At 42.5% G+C, this 24,920-nt stretch overlaps 1 protein-coding gene across 1 annotated transcript in view; it reads right to left on the bottom strand.

Annotated features, from left to right (window-relative positions):
* Window positions 1-24,920, bottom strand: part of Enpp3 (ectonucleotide pyrophosphatase/phosphodiesterase 3) — a 71,332-nt gene that overhangs the window by 29,245 nt on the left and 17,167 nt on the right. Inside the window, exons 6-12 of the mRNA NM_019370.2 lie at window positions 19,760-19,857; window positions 11,943-12,022; window positions 10,942-11,061; window positions 10,359-10,468; window positions 8,110-8,175; window positions 6,573-6,645; window positions 623-731 (exon numbers count right to left, since the gene is read on the bottom strand). Coding sequence (NP_062243.2) covers window positions 623-731; window positions 6,573-6,645; window positions 8,110-8,175; window positions 10,359-10,468; window positions 10,942-11,061; window positions 11,943-12,022; window positions 19,760-19,857 — 656 coding nt within the window. The remainder of the gene's footprint in view (window positions 1-622; window positions 732-6,572; window positions 6,646-8,109; window positions 8,176-10,358; window positions 10,469-10,941; window positions 11,062-11,942; window positions 12,023-19,759; window positions 19,858-24,920) is intronic.

The raw sequence follows: 24,920 nt of genomic DNA, 5'->3' as shown, positions 1-24,920 counted from the left end.
TTAATAAAATGTGCACTGACAAGTCTTCCCATGGTTCCAGACAGCAGGCAAAGATATAGGGACTCGTTTTAGAGACTTTTAAGTGCACGGGGCAGTGAGTGGGGGGCTCCATGGGGCAAGGAGCAGGCTTATGCTTGTGAAGGCACAGCCTGCAGGAAGGGCTGTGTGCCTTACTTACTATTTAATACAAGAATTCACCTCAAGCTGAGAACAAGAGGTATGGGGCTTCTGTAGACAAGAGCAATGCTAAGCACACACCTGTCCACAGAATTTAAAGAGCTTGGTAAGGCTTGGCCATGCAGGGCTAAAGCACACGGCTAACAGGCAGCCTGATGCACTTTGTAGACTGAGTAACAAGTGGACCACATTTGTTAGCTACTGTTAACTCTATTTCACAGAAAATAAAGCATATGGACAGTTATTCAGGACCATTAAGTAATTGAGGTGGAAACTTTAGACCTTGCCCTACCCCCATGATCTACCACGAAATCCATTCTTTTCCTCTTCAGTAGCATCTAGATCTAGAAATTCAGACATAAAAATAGCACTATTGTTTTTGTATTATCTTTGGATATAATATAAGCAATGATTAAAATATAGTTTTTAAAAAAAACCACCATACCATGATCAGCCAGAACGATTATGTTGACACAGTTGTGTAAATTCCTCTGTTTCAAACCCTCCATCAGCATCCCAAAGGCATCATCAACTAACTGTAAGGCTTTAATGACCTTAAAAAGAAAGAAATGAGAGTTAAAATTGCCATTTTAAGTCATTTCAGCTCACCGAACAATTACCCAATCAAGCAAAAAAAAAAAAAAAAATTCAAACGTATTTTCTTCTCTAAAATTGTTGGGACAGAACCTATGTCATGAGAACTACCACAGACAAATCCTCAGTGTCTATAAATAACAACAAAAAAGTTGAGTTGAACTATGTTTCCTATAAAGGAAGTCTGACCAGAGGGTTATAAGATATAAAAGACATTGAATATCAACAAACAGCATTGGACTGTAGATATTTTTCTAAGAATGCCTGATGGTAGACGCGTGAGCCTCGGACTTCTGAAAGCCAAAGAATTGGACACGTTCTGAAAGTTCACGTGATAGTATCCAGACAATGAAAGAGAAGCCTATCCCATATCCAAGTAATTCTACTCCTATGCAAATATTACCTGCAAAGAAACTCATGTTACTGGCTTGCAATTTTAATGCTAAGGAAAATAAATTATGCAAAAATTTTAAGATACATGTTAGTTTTTAGAGCATGTATATGTGTGTATGTGTTTGTTTATGTGTATGTATGTGTGTATGAGTGTGTGTGTGTGTTTGCATGTGTGTTTTTGTGTATGTGTATATGAGTGTGTGTGTATATGTGTGTGTTTTTATATGTGTATATGAGTGTGTGTGTTTGTGTATGTGTGTATGTGTGTATATGTGTGTATGAGTGTGTGTGTTTGTGTATGTGTTTGTGTATGTGTGGGTATGTGTATATGTGTGTATGTGTGTATATGTGTATGAGTGTGTGTGTTTGTGTATGTGTGGGTATGTGTGTATGTGTGTATAGGTGTATATGAGTGTGTGTGTGTTTGTGTATGTATGAGTGTGTGTGTGTTTTTGTATGTGTGTGTGTATGTGTGTATGTGTATATGAGTGTGTGTGCGTGTATGTGTGTGTATGTGTGTACTGTTGTTGGACCTCAAGCTCATAGCCACAAGTATGCTAGGCATCCTGACCTACTCTCCCTGTCCATAAAACATTTTTACAGAGAACAAACGCATAGGAAAATGTTCAAATACCATGTTAATGCTAACAAAGAAAATCAAATTGGAAATTCAACCATTCATATTACACAACAACCCTGGTTTTGTATATAAGTATCTCACCCTTTCTGAGTAAACACAAATGGACAGGAAACTAACAGAAATACATCAAGTTATGTAAACAATGCTTGTCTCTGAATAGCGAACTGGGGTTCATTTTCATTTAACTGTGTATATAGTCTCTGTGTTTCATGATTTTTCTTTACCTTTATTATACATTGAAATAACTTAAAGTTTGATGAAATTTCAAAGTTGTAATTTTTGAGTGTGTTTTTAGTGACACGGTGAATATCTCGGTGATGGCTTAAGAGGAAATATGTTGTGTCTCTCTTATTTATTACCTTTGTTTCCTTCGTTAGAGGCAGAATTTTACGAATCAGATAGAGCTAAAGACAGCGGTGCATCATCCCATGAAATCTTCACAGAACACACTCTTGGGTGTGGCTTGTGCTGTTGGATGTCCCCTTGTAAAGGCTTAGCATGCTCATGGGCCCCACAGTTACTGAGAGACATGGAACGGAGCCCAACCCATGACTTTTCTTATACTAATCGATCACCAATTCTAAGGTGCTCACCTGACTCTTAGTCTCGGAGCGTTTACATCTAGTCTGTCCATCACTGTCCCAGATCCCAGTGTCCCATGTCCCCATTGCCATCCTACCCTAACCTCCCAAGCACACCAATCACCAGTTCTCCTCTTCTCTTCCCCCAGCACCTGATACCCTGATGCCACTGGACCTCCCACAGTCTAGAAGTCACTCATGCGTGCATCCTTCCTACCCCACAGTCCACAGAAGCTCATACAGGGTCAGAACCATATGCCCTAACAACACTCACACTGCTAACCAACCTTGACGTCTTTTAGGAATTTATACTTCACAGAAGGAGAAAGTAAGCAGTGCTGGGAAGGATACTATAAAAAAGGATAAAGGACAGGATGTTTGTGGCTGTGGTTTGGATGTTAGAGGGCTCGGCTTTTCTTTGCACAGCACACAGAAGGCACTGGGTCTTTAGCACCAGCGGTGGAAAAGAAAATGAAAATTCTGCTTTGCATGGAATCATGGTGCTTCCCCTTCTCAGTGGACACTCTGGGAACAGTGTGTGAGGTCCTGCTATCAGGGTTAACTGGTAAGACCGAAGTGGGCGATTGTGCTTCAGATCAACAGTTTCTTCCTATAAAACTGAACTGAATGCTACAGAGCATCCAGTTGCCTTTCCCAAAGGCCCACCATCCTCTCAGATGAAGCCTACCTCCATGTTTCTCTACAGTGGTGCTCTCCTGGACACTGAGCATTATATTATGAGCATTGAAGCCAGTCTGAGTCTAATGCTCTCTTCAGAGTGGCTTGTCCCCCTCCTAACTGTTTATTCTACTGAAGCTGTATGTAATGATTCCTCGCTGGATAATGGGGAACATGTGACACTTGCCGACATATGACGAGGGCAAGTCTGTGAATGTTTCATCTTCCATGGGCAATCAGGACAAATCAAGAGGCTAAGGGGAGAGGATTGAGAGTCCGGTGACAGCCTCACTGTGTGTATGACTCTGTGGGAAGAGGGTGGAAGGAGGGAAGGAGAGGGGGGGGAGATAGAGGGAAGAAGAGGAGAAGGGAAAAGAAGAGGGAGAGAAGGAGGAGGGAGGAAGAACAGGAGGGCAGGTGCGTGAGGAATGGGGAGGAGACAGAAAGGAAGGGAAGAAGGAGGAGGGGGAAGGAAAAGAGGAACAGGGATGGGAGAGAAGAGTGGAGGAGGGGAAGAAAGGGGAAGAGGGGATAAGAAAGGGAAAGGAAGTTTTTGGACTCCTATGGCTTCCTCACTGGTCAAATCCCAGTGCCCTTTAAATCATAATTTCACACAGCTCTCTCAAGTCTAACCTTCCATTACGTATCAGTTAAATCTTATTCTTAAAGGCTTTATTAATTTTTTTTAAAAAATCAGCCAAAAAAAGTTACATGGTGTTAGCTCCTCGCTTTCTTTATTCTTTCAAGATAGTTTTTTATGTACTAAGGAATCATCTTTCCCATCCCTAGAGCTACCTGGCATATTAGACCCACCAGAAACTCTTCTGTGTAACCAAGAAAGATGGGATTTGGTGACTGAAAAATCTAGACAAATTAATAAACTTTCACCTCATTGCATGGACCAAAGCACACTAAAATAGCCTTTGTGCTTTTAACTTACAGATTTGGGGAACTTTGAATTAAAGTGTAATAGCAAGTAACAATAATGATAACAATAAAACTGCAAAGCCTTCCAATTATCGCTGTCCATTTTTCCTGTTTGCCGTGAGTCCTACGCAGGCTTTGTCTAAATCTCTCTCCCGCCATCCCTCTTCACTCCCTCATGAGTGTCCACGTCTGTGCACAGCTACATGCTTCCGATCCCCAGCTCCTCCCTTTCCGTACACATTCCATTGCCATCTGGAAACACCTCCAATTGGATGGCACACTTACAGCCCTGTATTGGGCTTACTAAAGTCAACAGGCCACCATCAGTCGCCCATTTGCATATAGCAGAGAGCAGGGATGCACCATCGCTCTTCTGTCTCCAACCGTCTCACATGCATCACCCCAGTCTATTCTCTGACTGAATCTCAAACATACCGTCCTCCACCCTTGATGCTGGCCTCCTCCCAGGTCCAAGCCTACCCTCTCTAGTAGACTATTGCAGAGATCAATGTTTCTCCCTCCTTCTCGTGCCCAATAAAAATGATCTCTAAGCACACACAGGACTGGCCATTCCACTTGCCTAGTAACAATGCCCCAGTGCTTCCTGGTGACCATTTTTATGGCCTGCAGGGATCTGCATGGCTAGGCACTAGGCTTGCTTTGTAGCCTCCCCCTCCCCCCACCCCACCCCCGCTCCCAGTGCCCTAGTCAGGGATTCAAAACACTGTATACACAGCACTTCAAAGAGTATACTCAATGCAGAGTAAGTACCTCACAGGAATGGTTACCTACTATTCTCATTCTTTATTAGCATGCTGCTGTCCCCTTGTGGAAAGGGTGTGGCCTTTCTGTGGTGACCTGTAGCATATGCTCAGTCTACCGAGCCATTCGCAAATTCTGCTTCCTTCTCATTCCCTAGGGGAGAATTTCTAATAATGTTGATTTTAATGCCATCTTGGCATAAATTAGAATTGTCTGCAAAGGAAGCCTCACTTGAGGGATTGTCCTGATGGGTATGGAAGGCCCACCTTGACTGGTGGCTGCCCAGACAAAAAGAGGGGGGACATTTCAGGAAGAGGATTAGCTGATTTACCTTGATGTTGTTTCTGACTTTCTGGACTCTGGGTGCCTGCCTGCGACTACTGAAGCGTCCCATCCTATAGACCGAGTAGTATGGAGACAAACAGCTCCCCAGCAAGAGACCCCCATCATGGGACTATGCCAATGACTGAGGCAGCCAGTTTCAAGAATGGAGAAATCACTGTGTTTGCAGTATCTCAGGTGTGATGTGGCTGTCATTGCTATTTTAAAGCCTGCTTAATAGATTCTTCTTGTATATGTATAATCTCCATCCCCATCATTCTGTTCCTCCAGAGAACCCTGACTACAACGCTCTCCCAGCAAACCACAGTCCCACTGACATCTACTAGATCAAGACCTCATACACACTTCTGAGTGCTTGGGTTCTGCAACATTTTTCATAATTACTCTTTTTTTTTTAAAAAAAATGTAAAGATTTATTTATTTTATATGTGAGCATACTGTTGCTGTGAACCCATTCAGAAGAAACCATTACAGATGGCTGTGAGTCACCATGTGGTTGCTGGGATTTGAACTCAGGACCTCTGGGAGAGCAGTCAGTGCTCTTAACCACTGAGCCATCTCTCCGGCCCTCATAATTACTCTTAAAACTTAAAACTGGATACTTTTAAAACTAGATCACAGAAAAGAAAGAAAAAGGTTAACAGGACCTAGCGCAAGTCAGATACAGAGGCAGATAAACGCAGAGACATGTTCCTCCTAAGATGACTAATCTTATCGAACACGCACAGTGACAACATAGACAATGTTAAACCAGAGAATAAACCCAGAGGGGGGTTTGTAATCAATGAGTTCTTCACCCTCAGAGCCACCAGAATAAGTGTAACATTTCACATTGAGGTCAGAATGGTACCAGGAGGCTGAAGAGACCCACACGTGGTGCGAACTGACCAGAGCCTTGCTTGCATTAGGAGCAATTTTGGCTTAAAAAGAAGAAAATGGGCTTCCCTTGTAAATAGCAACAGAAGAAGCCACAAACAAGCATGCTCACATTCCAGTGGAAGGCAATTGTTAATGAGATTCCTCGGGGCATCTCAGTCCTGGGAGCTTTTCCATGATGGCTAATGTGGGGTTTAACACTATGAGCGGCAGTGTGGGTGACAGTGTGTGCAGTAGTGCCCAGGACACACCACAGAGACTGGCAGGTGGCTTCACTTAAAATTAATTCTGCAGTAGGGGAATTAACAGTGCCTCATCAAAGTCTTCATTGGGTTGCCAGTCAAAGGAACTAAGAGACGGTTAATTAGGCAGTTTATCCTTCCTAGAACGTATAGCAATTTTATATTGCTATATTTATATTTATGCTATTAAGCTGAAATATTGATTTTAGAGACTTTTAATTACTTGATGTCATGCATTCCTTAAATGTGTGTGTTCAGTAGAGACTTTTAAGATCCTGTCTTATTTTGTAGGATAGGCCTGGATGATTGTCCATCTGTTGAGAAACAAACAAACCAACCAAAACAACAGAAAACACTTACTCCAGCACTGACTGGTCCACTCTTGTGCCCCGCAGAATCGGGCTCTTCCACATATATGGTGTAAAAACTGGGTCTATGGGTAAAATTGAAACAAAGGAAGAGATTAATAATTTGGGATAAACCTACAGGTGGAGTTGTGCTTTTGTGGGCCATGAGCATGCAGTCTGTCCCCTACCCCACCCCCAACCCCTTATCCAGGCAAGAGGCTAGAACACACACTGGGCTTGAGTAGAGATGAGTCTCCTAACAGGAGGTAAATAATACCTTCCCAGAGAAAAGCACTATTGTGGCTCAGTTGTGAAATGCCTTGCTTTTGTAGCTAAGACCTCTTAATGGGCCAACCTTTTCTACTTCCTGGTGTCTGGCCTTTGGCTGACTCTGTTCTATGCTTGGTTCCTCTATCATGATGTGGTGGCTGATGGGAAGTTACCTGGTGCTCTCTCAGTGCTCTGACTTGTCTGTGACTCAACCCCTGAAGCTCCTGGAATCTATCCTCAGAAACAAGAACCAGGCCTTCTGTCATTCCTGCCTCCGTTCAATATGTTTGTGATATCTGCCCGCCTTTCCTACGGGGGACTGACTATCTCAGTTGTTGAGGTTAACAAGTCCCACCCCACAGAGCACCTGTTCTCAGGAATACGTCTTGGGAAGTATCCATTATAAAGCAGTGGCAATAGCTGGTTTAGTGACAGATGCCTGTGTAACTCCAAACCCAACTGTCACCTCAAGGAGGATAGAGTTTACTGTGCAGCCAAGTTTGACTGACCGTGGCTTCAGACTTAGTTTACGCCAAATTCTACATTCCAGCACAAAAGCAGATTCGTGGAGCTCTTATGGTAACAGAGCAGTGGAAGTCATAAACCGACACTTTTAAATACATCGGCTTGAACGTCAGAGAGATGGATTACAGCAAAAATGAGGACAACTGTGCAATCAGCCCTAGAATCTACTGGGTAGCATTCTTAGCTCTTCCGTGGTTGGATACTAGAGTTCTGTTAAGTTAATATATTACAATGTTTTTTACATGTTAGTCACTGGATGTTAGGTCTGACTTAGACCTGAACTGTGAGTGGCTATTTAGAGGGTTACACATGGCTTAAAATAAATTGTAATTTGGCTCTAGACATATCCAAATCTCCACAAAGACGCTTTTAGTTAGAAATGTCTGTCATATCTGCAGTTTCAGCACTCAGTAGACAGACAGAGGCAAGAATATTGTAAGAAATTCAAGGCAGACACACACACACACACACACACACACACACACACACACACACACACACACACACTTCCAGGCTAGCAGGGCTCTCAAACTACCAACAGTGGTTAGGAGCAGGAGGTAGGAGGAGTAAGAGGGAAAAAAGACAGACAGACAGAGATGGATGGAAGGATGGAAGGAAGGCAGGCAGACAGAGGACAAAGAGGGAATTCCAAGGGTTTTTGTTTGTTCTCCACCAGTGAGAGTTCAGAAGGTCCCAGACTCACCCATATATAAGTCACAGTGAAGCACTCTTAGACAGAGCTGTCTGTCACTCACCGTTCAGCTTTGGGCAGGTCCAGCCATTGCAACAGTGTAGCAATCCTACTTTCATATGGGACGGAACTGAAATAAAAAGTTTTGAAAATTTAATCAGATAATTCCAACATACTCTACCTCAGGGAGAAGAGTTAATGCTTCATGCATCCATTCCTTAGTACAGGATCAAAATACTAAAAGGGGCGTGGCACACTCAAAGGGCCCCACTGTCAGACTTTCCACAAACACATCTAATCAAAAAAGGTTACTTTCTTTCCTTTTTACTCCTTTCTCCTTTAACTTTGTACAGCTAAAGTGAAAACCGCTGATTATCGACCTTATCATTTAGCTGTTGACTTTTACTCATTATGCATTCAGATGTATTGGTTATCTATTGGCAAACAGTATACTTTCATTTGAAATAGAGTTTGACCAGTGAGTGAGAGGCCTTGAAGACTTTTACTCCGGCTGACTCATGAGATGGTTGGCCTCCTATGTTAACTTGCCCCTGGGATCACTTGAGCAAGGTCTCAATTAAGGAGTTGTCTGTATCAGGTTGGTCTCTAAGTTTAATCTATAGGGGATCGTCTAGATTATTAACTGATGTAAGGGGGCCCAGTACACTGTGGGCGGTGCTATCCCTAGGCACGTGGGCAAAGCAGCATCAGCACCCCTCCATGGTTCTGCTCAGTACAGAGCACGCATGCCGGAAGCCACTGAAACGCTTGATGCTAAGGAGTGCTGTAAATGGACCTCTTGATTGATGGTTGACAATCCATCACAGGAGAGAAGAAACTGAAGGTTGTGGAGAGAGGAGCCTCAGTAATACAGGTAAGGAAATAAAAGTGCAGACGGGAGCGGTAACAAAAGTTTCTCAGGCCAGGACACGCCTTTAATCCCAGCACTCTGTGGAAGCAGAGGCAGCCAAATCTCTGAGAGTGCCCGACCAGCCTGGTCTACAGATCAAGTCCCAGAACAGCCAAAGCTACACGAGGAAACCCTGTGTCAACAACAAAGCAAACAAACAAACAAAGCAAAACAAAAAGCCCTCAGACTGCAACTTCTGTGGAAGTCAAAAGAAGGGACTGACAAGCTGGGACAGAAGAGGACAGCACTAGGCCCCAGGCCACACCCCCTGAACTCTAAGAATGGAGAAGTCAAGCTCAGCACCAGCAGGCAGGTGACTGAGTGAGTGCACAGACACCCACTCACTCATTCACCTCGATCTCCTCACTCTGGATATGATGTGGTCAGCTGTCTCATGCTTCTGCCTCTGTGGCATCTCTCAGTGAAAGATTTCAACACAGAAGCGCAACCGTAAATAAACACCTTTCTCCCGTAAGTTGCGTTATGTTAGGGTATTTAACCACAGCAACAATAACAACAACAACAACAACAACAAAACAAAAAAACAACAACAACAAAACACGAAACTACAACAACAGATAAGGTGCCTGCTGCTGAGCTTAATACCCAGAACCCCTGTGAAGAGAACCGACTCTCGAAATGTGTCCTCAGACTTGTATATATGCTGCATGGTGCACTTGAAAGCAGTATACACACACACACACACACACACACACACACACACACACTCATACACACACACTCATACATATACACATACACACATACACACATACACACATACACACATATACACTCATACACACACACTCATACACACATATATACACATACACATACACACATATATACACATACACATACACACATATACACTCATACACACACACTCATACACACATATATACACATACACAAACACACACATACACACATGCACACACATACATACAAACACACCACATATGCACACGCACACACATATACGCACACACACAAACACAGGCACACATATACCCACACAAACACACACATACACACATGCACACACATACATACAAACACACCACATATGCACACGCATACACATATACGCACACACACAAACACAGGCACACATATACCCACACAAACACACATGCATATACACATATGCACATACACATACAAACACATATGCACACACACATAAACACATATACATACAAAGGCACATATGCACACACATGCACACATACACATACAAACACACACATATGCTCATATACATACAAACACAGACACACACACATGCATACACACACACACACACACACATCAATCTTGAAGGCAAACCAATAAACGAGGAGAGCAGTGCTACAGATTCCTGTCTAAATGGATCCTTAGGGGAAGGGACTCCCTACTTGCTGTAATTCCTGTAGATGTTAGGGAAGGAGCCATTGACAGCCACATCTGATCCTGGCCAGTAGTAGGAAGCAGCTTTTAAGCCTTGATACATTGCTGTTAACCAAATCTGTAAAGAGTGAAAGGCAACAGGATAATTATTTAAGAACAAACACTATAACTTCCTACTAACAACTATTTTGACAGAGAATTTGTTTTTGTTTTTACAGTCAATTTAAGTTTATGAACAGTCAATCTCCCTCAACAATAAAACATGTAGTAAGGTAATGACAGTTCACTATTTCTCCCACACTTTAAAGAAACTGTAGAACAGCTTGGAGGGAAAATAGATATCTTTTTTGAGAGAGACTGAGTCTTGATCCATAGACGATACAATAAACAAATTTCAACACAGAACCACCTGAGCAAACAGCCATAAATGGTTTTTAAAATTCAAATAGTTATAATAAATTGTAGTAGAACTTTCACGTCTTCAACCATTAGAAACTACACGGATGGCGAGAAACTCGGGTAAACTGAGAAGCCCTAGCCATTGTCAAGAGGAAACAGAGGCTTGGAGGCCAAGGTGAGACGGCTACATACCGGCTGCCCACTCCACCAGGCAGGGTTACTTTTCTCCACTGAAGAAAGTGAAAAATTCTTGTTGAGGTACACATCATACATGTTATTGTCAATGATGCCGTGCGACTCTGGATACAAACCCTATAATTTTTATTACAAAAATAAGATTATGGAAACACGCTTTAGTAAAATATAGGCAGGCTGCAATAGCAACAGATCTCTATTCATCCCTAGGAAGAATGTGGTGTAATTTTCAATGTAATAGATCTGAAACTATCAGGGAGATACATAGATTCTTATCCTACATGTAAGTGTCTTGGCTTCAGCAGCAGATGGTTTGTACTAACTTCACTGTGATGCTCCATTGTTAAATGTCCCCCAGAGGCTCAGTTGTTTTGACACTTGGTTCCTGGCTGATAGCACTATTCTGGGAGAGTATAGAACCTTTATTCAGGTCAGTGGCTCCCAACCATTCTAATGCTGCGACCCTTTAATACAGTTACTTGTGTTGCAGTGACCCCCCAACCATAAAATTACTTCATTGCTGCTTCATAACTGTAACTTTGCTATTGTTACAAATCAAGATGAATGTATCTGATATGCAGGACATTTGATATGTAATCCCAAAGGAGTCATAAGTCACAGCATGAGAACCACTGCTTTAGAAGGCAAAGCCTTGACAGAAGTGGGAAGTAGGTCAGTGGGACAGGCCTGAAGGTGTATTTGTTTCTATATTTTCCTTCTGTGCATGTACATGTGTGTGTTATGGGTTATGTACCTGCTGCAGCAAGCACACGGAGGTCATCAGAGAACAATTTAAGAGCCATTGTGCTGTGGCCTCACAAGGGTAAGTTAGCCTAATTCAAAGCATGTGTAGTTAATGGATAGACAATACCAAGCCAAGCCTTTCTAGCCCGAATTCAGTCGTGCACATATGAAGTGTGTAGCACAACTTGCCCAGTTCTTGCTCAACATGTCTGTGCCCCGTGGCCTGTCAGTCTTCCACTGGGCCAAGCACTTACCGTGACAATGGTATAATGATTTGGAAAGGTTTTGGTGGGATACATTGCTCTCATATATTTGGAATGGAGTCCACATGTTTCTGTAAGAAAACAGAGTAAGACATGTGTTACTTGTGTTTCTTGTGGATACCTAAACAACATGTTTCCCAGAAAACTAAAAAAGCAATTAAAGATGGAAAGAGGGTGGAATTCTGACCCTGAAACTTTATCCATTACTAAGAAAAAATAGTCCATCTCTAGGGGTCAGGCGGGCTTTCTTTCTGGGATGAGCCAGGAGGCAGTGATGATAAACTTTGTAAGGCCATGTGGTTTCTGCTGGAACAATTGAACTCTATTCTTTGTTTCTCATTCTTTGCACGAATGTTCCACAGGTATTCCATACACAAGGAATGTCACTGAAGTACAATGAATGTTACCGGTAGACATCAAAATTTGAATTTTATATAATCTTATACGCCAAAAGATTTTCTTCTTCTCTTTTTTTTTTAAAGATTTATTTATTTATTATATATAAGTACACTGTAGCTGTCTTCAGACACACCAGAAGAGGGCATCAGATCTCTTTACAGATGGTTGTGAGCCACCATGTGGTTGCTGGGAATTGAACTCATGACCTCTGGAAGAGCAGTCGGGTGCTCTTAACCACTGAGCCACCTCTCCAGCCCTCTTCTTCTCTTTTAAATTGTTTGAAATCCATTTTAAAAAATCCAATTCTTAGCATATATGGAATTCAGTGCATTGAAGACAGAGATAGCCGAGGAGCTTGAGCTTGCTGACCTTTAAGGTAAAAGTACCTTAACGTACACACTACTGGTACCGTTTTCTTTGGCTTCCTCTCTTTATGTGTCTGATAATTACGGCAACGATTTCTATGCCGAATCTGGCTCTCGGCTGACAGTTCGTACATTTAAAATATTCAACATAACAAAAATCATCAAACCCTCCTGCGCAGTCGAAAAGGCTGAGTGCCACCTGGTACCGTTCTCACGGTAAAGTGCCCGCTGCTGCTTGTTTGTTTTGGGTCGGTTTCCATCTGATCTATGAAGCTTCCTGTTAGATGTTTTCCACAAAGTATGGCATTAATTGCCCTTCCATTGTTCTTCTGTTTTCAGTGTGAGTCAAACAATGCCACGGTTAGAGCACACTGCCATTTCCTGTGCGGCAGTGAAGACGAGGAGTGTTTCCATGCCCAGGTCTCAGGGCCTCTCATTCTCAAAGCCCGCTCTCCCATTATGGCTTGTATTAAAGTTAAAACCCATCGTGAAATTGGTCGACAGCCAAAAATGTCACACACTCTGCAGCTGAAAACAACGTTCTCCCAAATGGACATGCGTTTGGTCTACTTCCCAGCTTTTGTTTTGGTGTTTTTAATAGGATTCGGATTTTCCCCCATCAGAATCTCCTGAACTCCATATTGAGTCCACCGTGTATGGCCCATGACGCAAAGAGGAGAGGCGGAGGTGCCTACTGCTTCGGACTTTATAAATTCAAATTACCATGAAGTTCTATGATCAAATAAAAATGAGAGCTAATCTACTTTCATCATTAAAAGAACAAAGTGGATGAGAAGAATTTATACAATGAACAGGAATAGAGTCAGTTTCTGTTTTTATTTCCTTAGAACATGGGTGAGAGGACTCAAGTCTGTAAATGCCTGAAGATACTGGGTATTAATGAAGTGTAACTGAGCAGGACCCATCCTAGTTTTAATGTCCTAACCAGGACCCACTTGCGATTGTCGTCAGACTCTGGCTATTGCTTTGTGTCCTGTGTTATAACCATGACACCAGAGGACAGCCTGCAGAAAGCCTGGCCTCCCAGCAGTGTGCTTCTTCTGAATCTAAATGAAAACTTTAATCTAGATCCAATAGGAAGCCTTGAGATGGACATGATGGCTTGCTTCCACAGGGAAAGGAAGGCTATTAGAGCAAGGTTTTGTTTTGACTACATACTTTCTAACATTGCCTAAAAATATTAATTTCATATACATAATTTATTATAGAAAACATTCTCATAGAAACAAAAATCTAGGGCAAAACGGCTCAGTTAGCTTCGTGAGCTTGAGAAACCAAGTTTGGGTCTCCAGCCCCTACATAAAAAGTGGGACACGATTATGTGTATCTTTAACCCCAAGCCTGGGGAGGCCAAGATGGGCAGATCCTTGGTGGTCACCTGACAGCTAGCCTTGGTGAACTGATGTGCTCCAGGATCAGCTAGAGACCCTCTCTCAGAAAATAAGATGAAATTTAATTGAGGAGAGTACCTGGTGTCAGCTTCTGGCTTCTACATATATGAGCACAAATATGTATCTGCATGTACAAACACTCCAGCACATACACCGTGCACAAGAAAGGAAAGAAAATGCTAAACAAACATGATCCAAAAATGCAAACAGAATAAGCATGCACAAGCAGGCTTACGGCCTCTAAGACCGAAAGGACAGAGAACTAGCTAAGGAACAGACAAAGGCAAGGAGTGTGCGGGTAGGAGCTTCAAAGCAATCCTAGTAAAACATGAACAAGACCTTGCCACAAAGTGACACATACCAACAGCTCGGCAATATCCACAAGCTTGAGACCTGTCTTTCATTGTTCACATACCTTGCTTGTACCTAATTTATGTTTTATATCCAGAATTCAGTGGAACCTGTAAGCTCTGTGGGGTGTTGATCCTCCCAGTAGTTGCAAGTCGTGTGCCTAAGCTCACAGCACACAGAGAAGAAACGATCAAAGAGGGGATGATGCTTAGAAGCTGAAGGAGTAGGAAGCCATGTTGTTCAATCTGCCACAGGTGCAGCCATTCAGTTCTAACACATTCATCAGTCCCTTGTGTGGGAACTCCAGAACCCTCTTCAGAGGTTCCCGAAAGACAGGCACAGCTACATGGTAACTGCCGTTATTCCTTCTCATCAAGCACAGTTCTGTATCCCAGTGTGATCCACTGGGAGCCTCTAGATCCCAGCTTCCCCCCAGGGAAGAAAAGAACATACATCTAATAGCCAAACTTCCCAGTTAAAATCCACATGATGAGTCTCTCTCTCACCAGTTTTGAAGAGCTGGGGCGAGCCAGCATATTCTAATTCCCCAGGAACCAAAGAAAGAAAAAGCATGAACTAGCCTGTGTGAGTTCACCCAGCTCCTCCTGCTGACGTGAGTGAGTAGTGGACCCTAGTTCAGAGATCCCCCTGGATTACATCTAAAGTTTTGTCTTTTCAGGGTTTCTGGGAAGGAATGGCCTCTGTGTTATCCTCTGTCTAGTTACTGTGCCTGACATTGAACTAACACACCCAGCAAAAGCAGCTGAAAGGAAAGGGTATTTATTTTGGCTCACAGTCCTTTGTTGTAGGGAATTCAAAGCCCGCAAGACTTTGAGGCACTTAGTCACATTGTATTCGAAGTTAAGAAACAGAGGACAATGAATGCTTTTGCTACTCTAAGATTTTCTTTTCATGCAGTCTTGGATTGTGCCTTGGGGAATGGTACTACCCTTTTTTCCATATAGGTCTTCCCACCTGACCAAGAGAATCCCCAAAGGCCCATCTCCCAAATGGTTCTAAATCTCACCACCTTGACAACTGAGATCCATCATCAAACCTGCCTTGTAACACTAACAGGAACCAGTCCAGTGACCTGGAAGCCAGTGAGACAAAAGCTAAAAGATGTATCTAGTATACTAATTAGCATGCTGCCTCTCCATCATCACCAGGAAAACAAGCAAAGAGTCCAGGATCCCAACATATTTCTCTAGGGTCAGAAAGAGTTAGAGAACTTTCTGGTGAGGAAACTGTTTCAGTCTGGCTTGTTTGGGTGAGCTCTGACATATATTTCATACCTGCACATCCCCCAAGAACAAAGAAAAAAGTTGAACCCTACCATGAGATTTTGAGAGATCTTTAACGATATATTCAGGCAAATTGGTAACTTTCTCTTATACAAGGCCAATAGACCATGACTAAGAGAAGTAACTGTCATGTCTAATAATACACATGAATATAATCTATAATTAGTAAAGAAACAATGAATACAATAAGAAAACAAGTTCAAAACAAAGTTCCACGTCAATTTTTCAGAAGCCCTTCTTAACTAGGCAGCAAAGTATGACTTATCTAACAGGGAGCTAAAAATAGCTATTGCAAAGGGGCCCATCACTGATACATGTACAAAGTCACAACTCCATAAACTAATGGACAGTTTCACATTTGCCAAAAAGAATTCACGGAACCAAAGACTACAGTAACTTCACTGAAGATTTCAACCAGAGCTCTGCAAATTCAAACCAGGTCAAGAGGAAGAGGTCAGAAAAGTCAAGGACTTCACTGGAAGTTATTCATACAGAAGAACAAACTTTAGAAATAATGACAAAGAGTAAATAAAGGTGAAGAGTTTTACGGCACATCAAGTGGACCAATGTACACATCATGGGATTTCCAGAAGAGTAGGAGAGAGAGAAGGAGCTTAAAAGTTTATTCTAAGAAATAAAAGCTAAAACATCCAGATCTGGGAAAGGGGATATCCATCCAATTCCAGAACATCTACAGACACCCAAAAGACATGAAACTAAGCAAGCAAGCAAACCATACAATTGCCCACGCAATAAAATGATCAAGAGATAAATAATGAATGCCTCAGAAGGGGAACACCTGTAGGACTGTAAGGAAATCCCACTAAAATGTCAGAAGTGAGTAGAATAATGAACTCAAGGTACTAAAAGACCTCCCAAACAGCAACGCTGTATCTAGAAACATTCCTCTGTGGGAAGATAAAGAAAAGAGGAACAGAAAGATAGAAAGGAGAGACAGACAGGTAGAGAAGGGGAAAGAGGTTTCCATGGGAACCTGAGTTCGTTGGCACCAGACTTGTCTTGAAAAGGATACAAAGGATGAATCACATGAGACAGTCAAGAAGCTCACCGGCAAAGGTAAGCATACAGACAGACACAGACTATCTTAAAACTCTCTGCAAATGGTAGTAAATCGCATTTAGTTCCAACATAAAACATAGAAGATAAAACGATAACTAAAATAAAAATATAACTAAATATGGTGATAGATGTCATATGCATAGGTAGAAATTGTGACTAGGTCGGGAGAAAAATATCAAGTTCTGTACACAATTAAATTTGTTATTTTAAAATATAGACTGTTATAATCTTAAGATAAAAATATGTATATAAGTGCCATGGGAAATACAAGGAAAATATCTACAGAAATTATGCAAAACAAAATCAAAGAACTCAAAGTGTGCTTTGAAAATTAAGCACAAAAGAGGAAAATCAGGACTAACATCAAGCAGAAAGAAATGCATGAAAATGACAATAAAGACCCTTTCCTCATCACTGATTACATGACATGCATACGTCTAATAAAAAGATGGAGAGTGGCTCAACATATTTAAAAAAACAACCCAAGTATATGTTAACTATGATGCTTGGTTTATAATTAAGAGCAAAGACGAGATTGAAAAAGCTATTGAATTGTAAACCGGCATATACAAAATTTGTCCTGTAAAGTGGGAGCATTTAGAGGTCCGCTATAAACACTGTGCTCACAGACAATACTGCTTCAAACGCTTGTGAGGGTAGATCGAGTAGAAGGCAGAGAGAAAATGGCCTGCTACAGAGAACTGAAGAGGCTTACTGTCTGTAACTGCCAACCTTGACAGCTTACATCTCCAAAACCATCCTACAAAGGGAATTTGTTGAGATTTTACTGTCTGCTTGACACTTATTTTAGCCTCGGTGTTCCTCCTAACTTTCCAGGGAGGTGGCTCTGCCATTCCATCTCACTGGAAGGGCTCCAAGTCTTGTCTCCAGGTAGTCTACGTGTTTACAGACATCGTGAAATAATGCCGGGAGCCTGTTACAGTGTGTGCGTGGCAGTCATGTCTGCATCCACTGAGTAGTTAACAATACATCTCACCGAGGTGTGGTTTAAGATCATACTCAGTTTCCACAACTGTGGTAGCTCTCCCTGGGCAGCTTGATGGGACACTAAGGACGGGAGTCAGACTTCCTCAACAGTGATGCCCATTCTACCTGAAGGTTACTGTAAGGCGCATCCTATTTCACACTATCTGTTCCTAATCCACAGATTACTTAGCTTTCTGTCAGTGGGACCAGAACCTGGATAGAGAGCAAGAAGAGCAGGATTTAGCTTGGCTTGTGTTTTTTTTTTAGACAGTTTGGTGTTCAGTCCTCAGCTACTAAGTTCTGTGATGTTGAGCAGAACACACAAGAATGTATAACAGATGAATTCTCCTTCTCCTGTCAGACACGAAGTGGCAAGAGAGTAGTAAGAAGAAGCCAGGGACAACACTCCAAGGACCTGCTTGCTTACTTTTTCCAGGTTAGGTTCCAATGCTTTTGCAAACGTTTCCAAACATCCTGCAATAAAGCCATCAGCTGAGAACCAAGTGTTCAAAACACAAGCCTGTGGGGCAGGGAGTTCCCTGGAGGCTGACAAGGTGGACGTTTGAAATGGCAGACTTAAATAGTGAGGTTTTAATGCTGTGGCTATAAAGATGGCATCCAAATGGCTAAAGATGTGTTTCAAGCAGAAACCAGAAAGCTATGGTTGAAATATTTGTAAATGACATTTCCAGTTCTTCAATAGGATGAGGAAATCAATAACTTCCCTTGAAAACAGATTCAGTCCAGCCTTCTATTAACCTTCCTTTTGAACACAGGATTTCCTATCCGTGCTACCAAATAAATGTAGATAATGAGGTAAAAACTGAGAGATGTCAGTTCACTCTCCAGACCCAAGGTGCTGCCCAGCAGAGCAACAGCAACAAGTTCTGCACTTGGAAAGTCCTCAGTCTCCTTTGTCAACGATCTGTCTAAATGAGGGAAAGCAGGAGTTGCCCGGCCAGTGTTGCAGAGAGAAGCAGGCTGCCTTTTTACGTCATCTTGGCATGGGGTCAACTGAAGAAATCATTGGATCTTGTCTTTTCATTTTACCAGCGAAAAAAACCAAGACTCAGAATAGTCAATCTGCTCACTCAAGCTTAAAGAGCCATTTACCAAAAATTTGGAGAAAAATCAAAACGAGAAACCCATAAAACTGTGCTTGTATTTGAGAATTTTGGAGATACAAGAGTCTGGGGAGAGAGGAAATGAAAGACAGAAATTTCAGAGCAGCCAAAGCTAGGAGCCTCTGTTCGCTCTCAGTCTGTGAGCTCGGGCATTCAGCTTTTATCATTATCATTGCGTTGAGTTCCCTCCAGGAAGGTCCAAGTGCCCTAACCCAGAAGCACGGCGCTGTAATAAAGGTGATGATGAGAATCTGTATGTATCATAATGAAAAGCCGTGCAATGATCCCACAGGGGCCCTATCCACTTGGAAATGACCATCTTACAAACCGAGGTCTCAGCAGTGAGTGGCCAGAGTCAGTTTCTACACCATCTGACACCAGAAGTAGAGATGGACCCTGAAGGTCAGAGCCTCTAGTAGAGTATCAGTAGATGGCATATATACCCAGCAACCTTGTTGAGACTCAGAATCCAGTTTTGGCAAACACCGCCTTTGAGTGGGTATACGTAGTGGACTCCCACAGTTCAGAAGTTACACTCAAAGACAGAACCCCTTTAAATAAACAAAGGGATGAACACACTACTTAAGAAAAAGCCAAGAACTATCAAGTCAAAAAATCTTTCCCTAGTGAAAATATAATAGACCACTACAGGGCTAAGTCATGGAGATCTTGAGAGGACTTGGGGGCTAAGAGAAGTCAGCAGTGCTGTCAGGGGGAAAGTCCTCCTTGGGAAATGGCAGCAGTGGGCTCCTTTTTGCTCACACGTAGTTGGCTGGCCCCACTTACTCAGTTTGTTAATGTTTGGCAGCAGGGTGCTCCATGTTTGTAAGTACTCCGCTCTAAAGCCGTCCATGGAGAACAAGATAACCGGTGGCTGGTCAAACCTGAAAACGGAAACAGAAACCTTATCGGTGATCTTGGTACAACTTAACCAGGAGAAAAAAAAAATGTTTAAAAATAAGAAAATGGTTCTAGATCGAGCCATCTTTTGAATGTTCCCGTGATTTAGTTTCTGGTGATGACATAGTTTGTGGTGTTTCTTATTCTAAAGCTTTATTTTTTTTACTTTGTACTCGTCTCTTAGGATATTAACAGGTATTCACAAACCTTAAAGCCCTTCTAAACCAGCCTTTAACATAAAATGAACAGCAATTTTGGAGTTAACAACTGAAAGAGCCTGAGTTAGGAGAGTTTCACTGCAAACCTCCAAGCACAAAGACCCCTCCCTTCCAGGGAGTAGTTAGTTCCCCGAACAACTGCAAGCCAAACTGTCAAACAAAGCTACCTGTGACTCCCAACTGACCTCCCCTTGATTCCCAACTGTGCCCCCTGGAGAGTTCAGAATGGTCCACTGATCACAAGTCAGCTTGAAGGTTACTTTGCCCCATCAATTATACCCTGCCTAGTTACCAATTGTTTGAATTCTGCCCCAATTGTTTGCAAGGTATATAACTCCCTGTCAGAGTCTGCTCGGGGTCGTCTCCCCTTGAAGTGGGACGACCCCAACATGTTGGAATTAAACTCCTCTTGCTATTGCATTGATCACTGTCTCTGTGAGTCTCATTCAAGAGGTCCTGGAAGAGGTTCAGTTCAGACCTCACACAACCATAGGCTGTATTTTTTTTAAGATTATTTATTTTATGTATGAGTACACTGTCGCTGTCTTCAGACACACCAGAGAGGGCATCAGATCTAATTACAGATGGTTGTGAGCCACCAGGTGGTTGCTGGGAATTGAACTCAGGACCTCTGGAAGAACAGTCAGTGCTCTTAACTGCTGAGCCATCTCTCCAGCCCCAGGTGCATTTTTAAAATTTGTTATTTTATCTTTACTTTGTCTTTCGTTTATATGGTATACATGTTCATGTGTGGCAGGTGCATACCTTCGTAAATTTTTATTAGCTCATCTCTACAATGTTAGCCACTAGGAAGAAGTATGTGAGTAATACCTCAGAAGCTGCCCTGATTCCTTCTCATTACTGACCTTAGCAAGCCCCATCTCCAACAGAATTAGAAGAAACAGTATCTCAACTCTTAAGAACAATTGAATTCACATATAAATTAAACCACAGAGGATACATTGTATGGAGTCTACTGCCTTTTGCTTCGCATTTATTGTATTTGAGAGTTATCTGCCTTGTGACTTGAAATGTTTGTTTAGTTTATCCTGCATGAATGAATGCACAACGTATACCTTCTCCTGGTTGACAGGCATTTGGGTGTTTTTTGATGTGCGTTTGTCATGAATAGCAACTGTGAACACAGTAAATATGTTTTTCATGCTCACTTTAAAAACGGGTATAACAAAGCAATTTTCACCTCTGTGCGCAAGCACTTATATATTCCATTTCTTTTAACAAAAGCATACTTTTTAAAGTTGGTTAGCGTACACCCTTAAAATTCTATTGCCTAAATATGACTGAAATAAAAAATCTGTTGGTGCCATGTAAAATTAAAAAAAAAAAATGCTTCTACTTCCTCAACATGGCTGGGTAAAGCCAGAAAAGTTATCAATATGGCCATTACTTTCATATTGTAGAAAAAAAGTCATGAAGGGAATAGAGAACAGTTTGTTTGGCTGCCTAGAATACTCATTTATTGCAGAGTAATTAACAACAGATTTCCAAGTAATATTTTGTGCCAGATGCTGAGTCTAAAGGCGTCCTAGGAAATGAGAGGTGACCTGCACAGGTTCAGGGCTGGACCTCAGTACAGAGTCAAGCATACAGAAGGACTCCAGAGTCTCTATAAGCCTTGAGAGCAGGCTTTCTAGGAGTTATGACTGCTAAAGGGCCAAGAGAAATTACATAAGAGAATGGGGCTAATGTCCAGACAGGGCAATACCCTGCACACATGCCCAGAGAGAGCTGATGCCTACAGACACGTCTGAGTCTCAAAAACAGTGTCCTAGCACTGTTAGGACAGGAGAGAGCCGAGGGTGGGAGAATATACAGTGTGGAGAGGTTTGGGAACCACTTCTAGAAACTTGGCAGGAATATTGGGCCAGGACAGGGAAGTAGGCTCAGGAAGTAGGCTTATCTTGGTCATCCTGATAAGTCCTAGAAACAGTGATCACTTTGCTTATGGCCTTGCTTGTTCCTTAACCTAGAACTGACCTTATCATTTGTGTGTAATTAGAATGGTATAAAAGCAGACTGGGGAAAACAAACCCGCTTCAGCCTCAGAACTGGCTGGGGTCATGCTACAGTGTTGGCTAATTGCCTTTTTTCTTTTTAATCCTCACTGCCTCCCTGGAGAACCTGTTGATTGACTGAGCTGGTTTGCTCAATATAGCATGGTTCTTGTGATGGTCAAGTCTAAATCAGGGCTAGTGGGGAAATAAATCAGCTCATTGTCTTTACAGAGTAGAGGCTTGAAAGAGGCAAGAGGCATCTTATTGGGGTGAAAAAGTGTCTTATAAATGTCCCACAGTTTCAGTGGAGGTGAAGGTAGAAAGATCTAAAGTTCAAAGCCATTTTTAGCTACATAGTGAGCTCAAGGCCAGCTGGGGCTACTACATGAGACCTAGTCTCAAAACTGGAGGACCGGGGGTGTGAAGACCACTTACCTCAGAGAGATTTTTACAAGGAGTAATATATAAGACTACACTGCGTTAGCAGCCTTATTTATAATAGCCAGAAGCTGGAAAGAACCCAGATGCCCTTCAACAGAGGAATGGATACAGAAAATGTGGTACATCTACACAATGGAATATTACTCAGCTATCAAAAAAGATGACTTTATGAAATTTGTAGGCAAATGGTTGGAACTGGAAAATATAATCCTGAGTGAGCTAACCCAATCACAGAAAGACATACATGGTATGCACTCATTGATAAGTGGCTATTAGCCCAAATGCTTGAATTACCCCAGATACCTAGAACAAATGAAACTCAAGATGGATGATGAAAATGTGAATGCTTCACTCCTTCTTTAAAAGGGGAACAAGAATACCCTTGGCAGGGAAGAGAGAGGCAAAGATTAAAACAGAGACTGAAGGAACACCCATTCAGAGTCTGCCCCACATGTGGCCCATACATATACAGCCACCCAATTAGACAAGATGGATGAAGCAAAGAAGTGCAGGCAGACAGGAGCCGGATGTAGATCGCTCCTGAGAGACACAGCCAGAATACAGCAAATACAGAGGCGAATGCCAGCAGCAAACCACTAAACTGAGAATAGGACCCCTGTTGAAGGAATCAGAGAAAGAACTGGAAGAGCTTGAAGGGGCTTGAGACCCCTTATGAACAACAATGCCAAGCAACCAGAGCTTCCAGGGACTAAGCCACTACCTAAAGACTATACATGGACTGACCCTGGACTCTGACCTCATAGGTAGCAATGAATATCCTAGTAAAATCACCAGTGGAAGGGGAAGCCCTGGGTCCTGCTAAGACTGAACCACCAGTGAACGTGATTGTTGGGGGGAGGGTGGCAATGGGGGGAGGATGGGGAGGGCAACACCCATAAAGAAGGGGAGGGGAGGATTAGGGGGATGTTTGCCTGGAAACCGGGAAGGGGAATAACACTCGAAATGTATATAAGAAATACTCAAGTTAGTAAAAAAAAAAAAAAAAAAAGACTGCGTAAATTTCATATTGATACATAATAAATCGTGTAAATGGTAATTTAATGGTATTAGTACTACTAATGCAACAGCTGAGCTACACTCCCACCCTACCTCTCGTTATACTTTGCTACAGTAGCAAACATCACCCCCTTTCTTTAAATCCTTCACTTCTTACATGAGGCCTTCTGAAATTGGAATTGTTATTCTTTTGAACATCAATTCTTTACACTTACTTATGTGTACGCGTGTGCCTCATACGTTGCTGGTGTATGTGGAAGACACACTGGGTCACCTAGAGCTAGAATTATAGGCAGTCTTTGGGCTGGACAGATGTGGATGCTAGGCACAAAGTTGGGTGTCTAAAAAGACAGCAAGCGTTTTTGGTCAGAGCCATCTCTCCAGGCCCATGCTGTTGTTATCTGACTTCATAGATGAAACTCAGAGAGGTGCCCACTAGTGCAGAGCCCCACGGGCAAAGCAAGCATTCAAGGATGCTGAACATCCTTGCTGTTCTTCCAGAGGCTGCTGCTGAAGAGAGCTGGTAAATCTAAGAGTTGGCATGAGCCAAACCGCATGATATAGAGCCAAACACTTTATCCCTCAGTGAGCGTCTTCCTAAACGAGGAGGCTGAAGACATGGTGAGGTTCATGAGTGTAACAGGCCCAAACAAAAGGCTTATTTATCCTTCTGAATGTAGGGGAAGGTGGTTTGGTAGAAGGACACCATGTGTCTATCTACGTACGTAACTACGTTTATGTTGTTTACAGATCAGTGCTGTTATCAGTTTTGGTCTGAGGACTATCTTTTTGCAGTAGTCAGCATTTAATTCAGAAACTCATACCTGGTCAAAGTGCTGAGAAAAACATTTTAAATGCTTAGTCACAAATGAAATGTCTATGTCACCAAATCAAGGCTCAGGGGATATCATGGAAAAAGGAACAGATAGGATATAAAAGATAGATGAAGGTAGGTGTGTGCATGTGCGTGTGCATGTGTGAGTGTTGTGTGTGGTGTGCATGTTTATGTGTGGTGTGTGTATGTGCATGTGTGTACTGTGCCTGTGTGTGTGTGCGTGTGTGTGCGTGTGTGGTGTATGTGTGTGTGTGGTGTATGTGTGTGTGCGTGTGTGTGTGTGGTGTGCATGTGGTGTGTGTGTGGTGTATGTGTGTGTGTGGTGTGTGGTGTGTGTGGTGTGGTGTGTGTGTGTGTGTGTGGTGTGTGTGTGTGGTGTGTGTGGTGTATGTGTGTGTGTGTGTGTGGTGTATGTGTGTGGTGTGTGTGTGGTGTGGTGTGTGTGTGGTGTGGTGTGTGTGTGGTGTGGTGTGTGTGTGTGTGTGTGGTATGTGTGTGTGTGTGTGTGTGTGTGTGTGTGT

The sequence above is a fragment of the Rattus norvegicus genome, chromosome 1 (genome assembly GCF_021556685.1).
Source record: "Rattus norvegicus strain SHRSP/BbbUtx chromosome 1, alternate assembly SHRSP_T2T, whole genome shotgun sequence".
Classification (NCBI taxonomy): domain Eukaryota; kingdom Metazoa; phylum Chordata; class Mammalia; order Rodentia; family Muridae; genus Rattus; species Rattus norvegicus.
The sequence above is the reverse complement of the archived record's forward strand: the minus strand, read 5'-3'. Positions and strand labels throughout refer to the sequence as shown.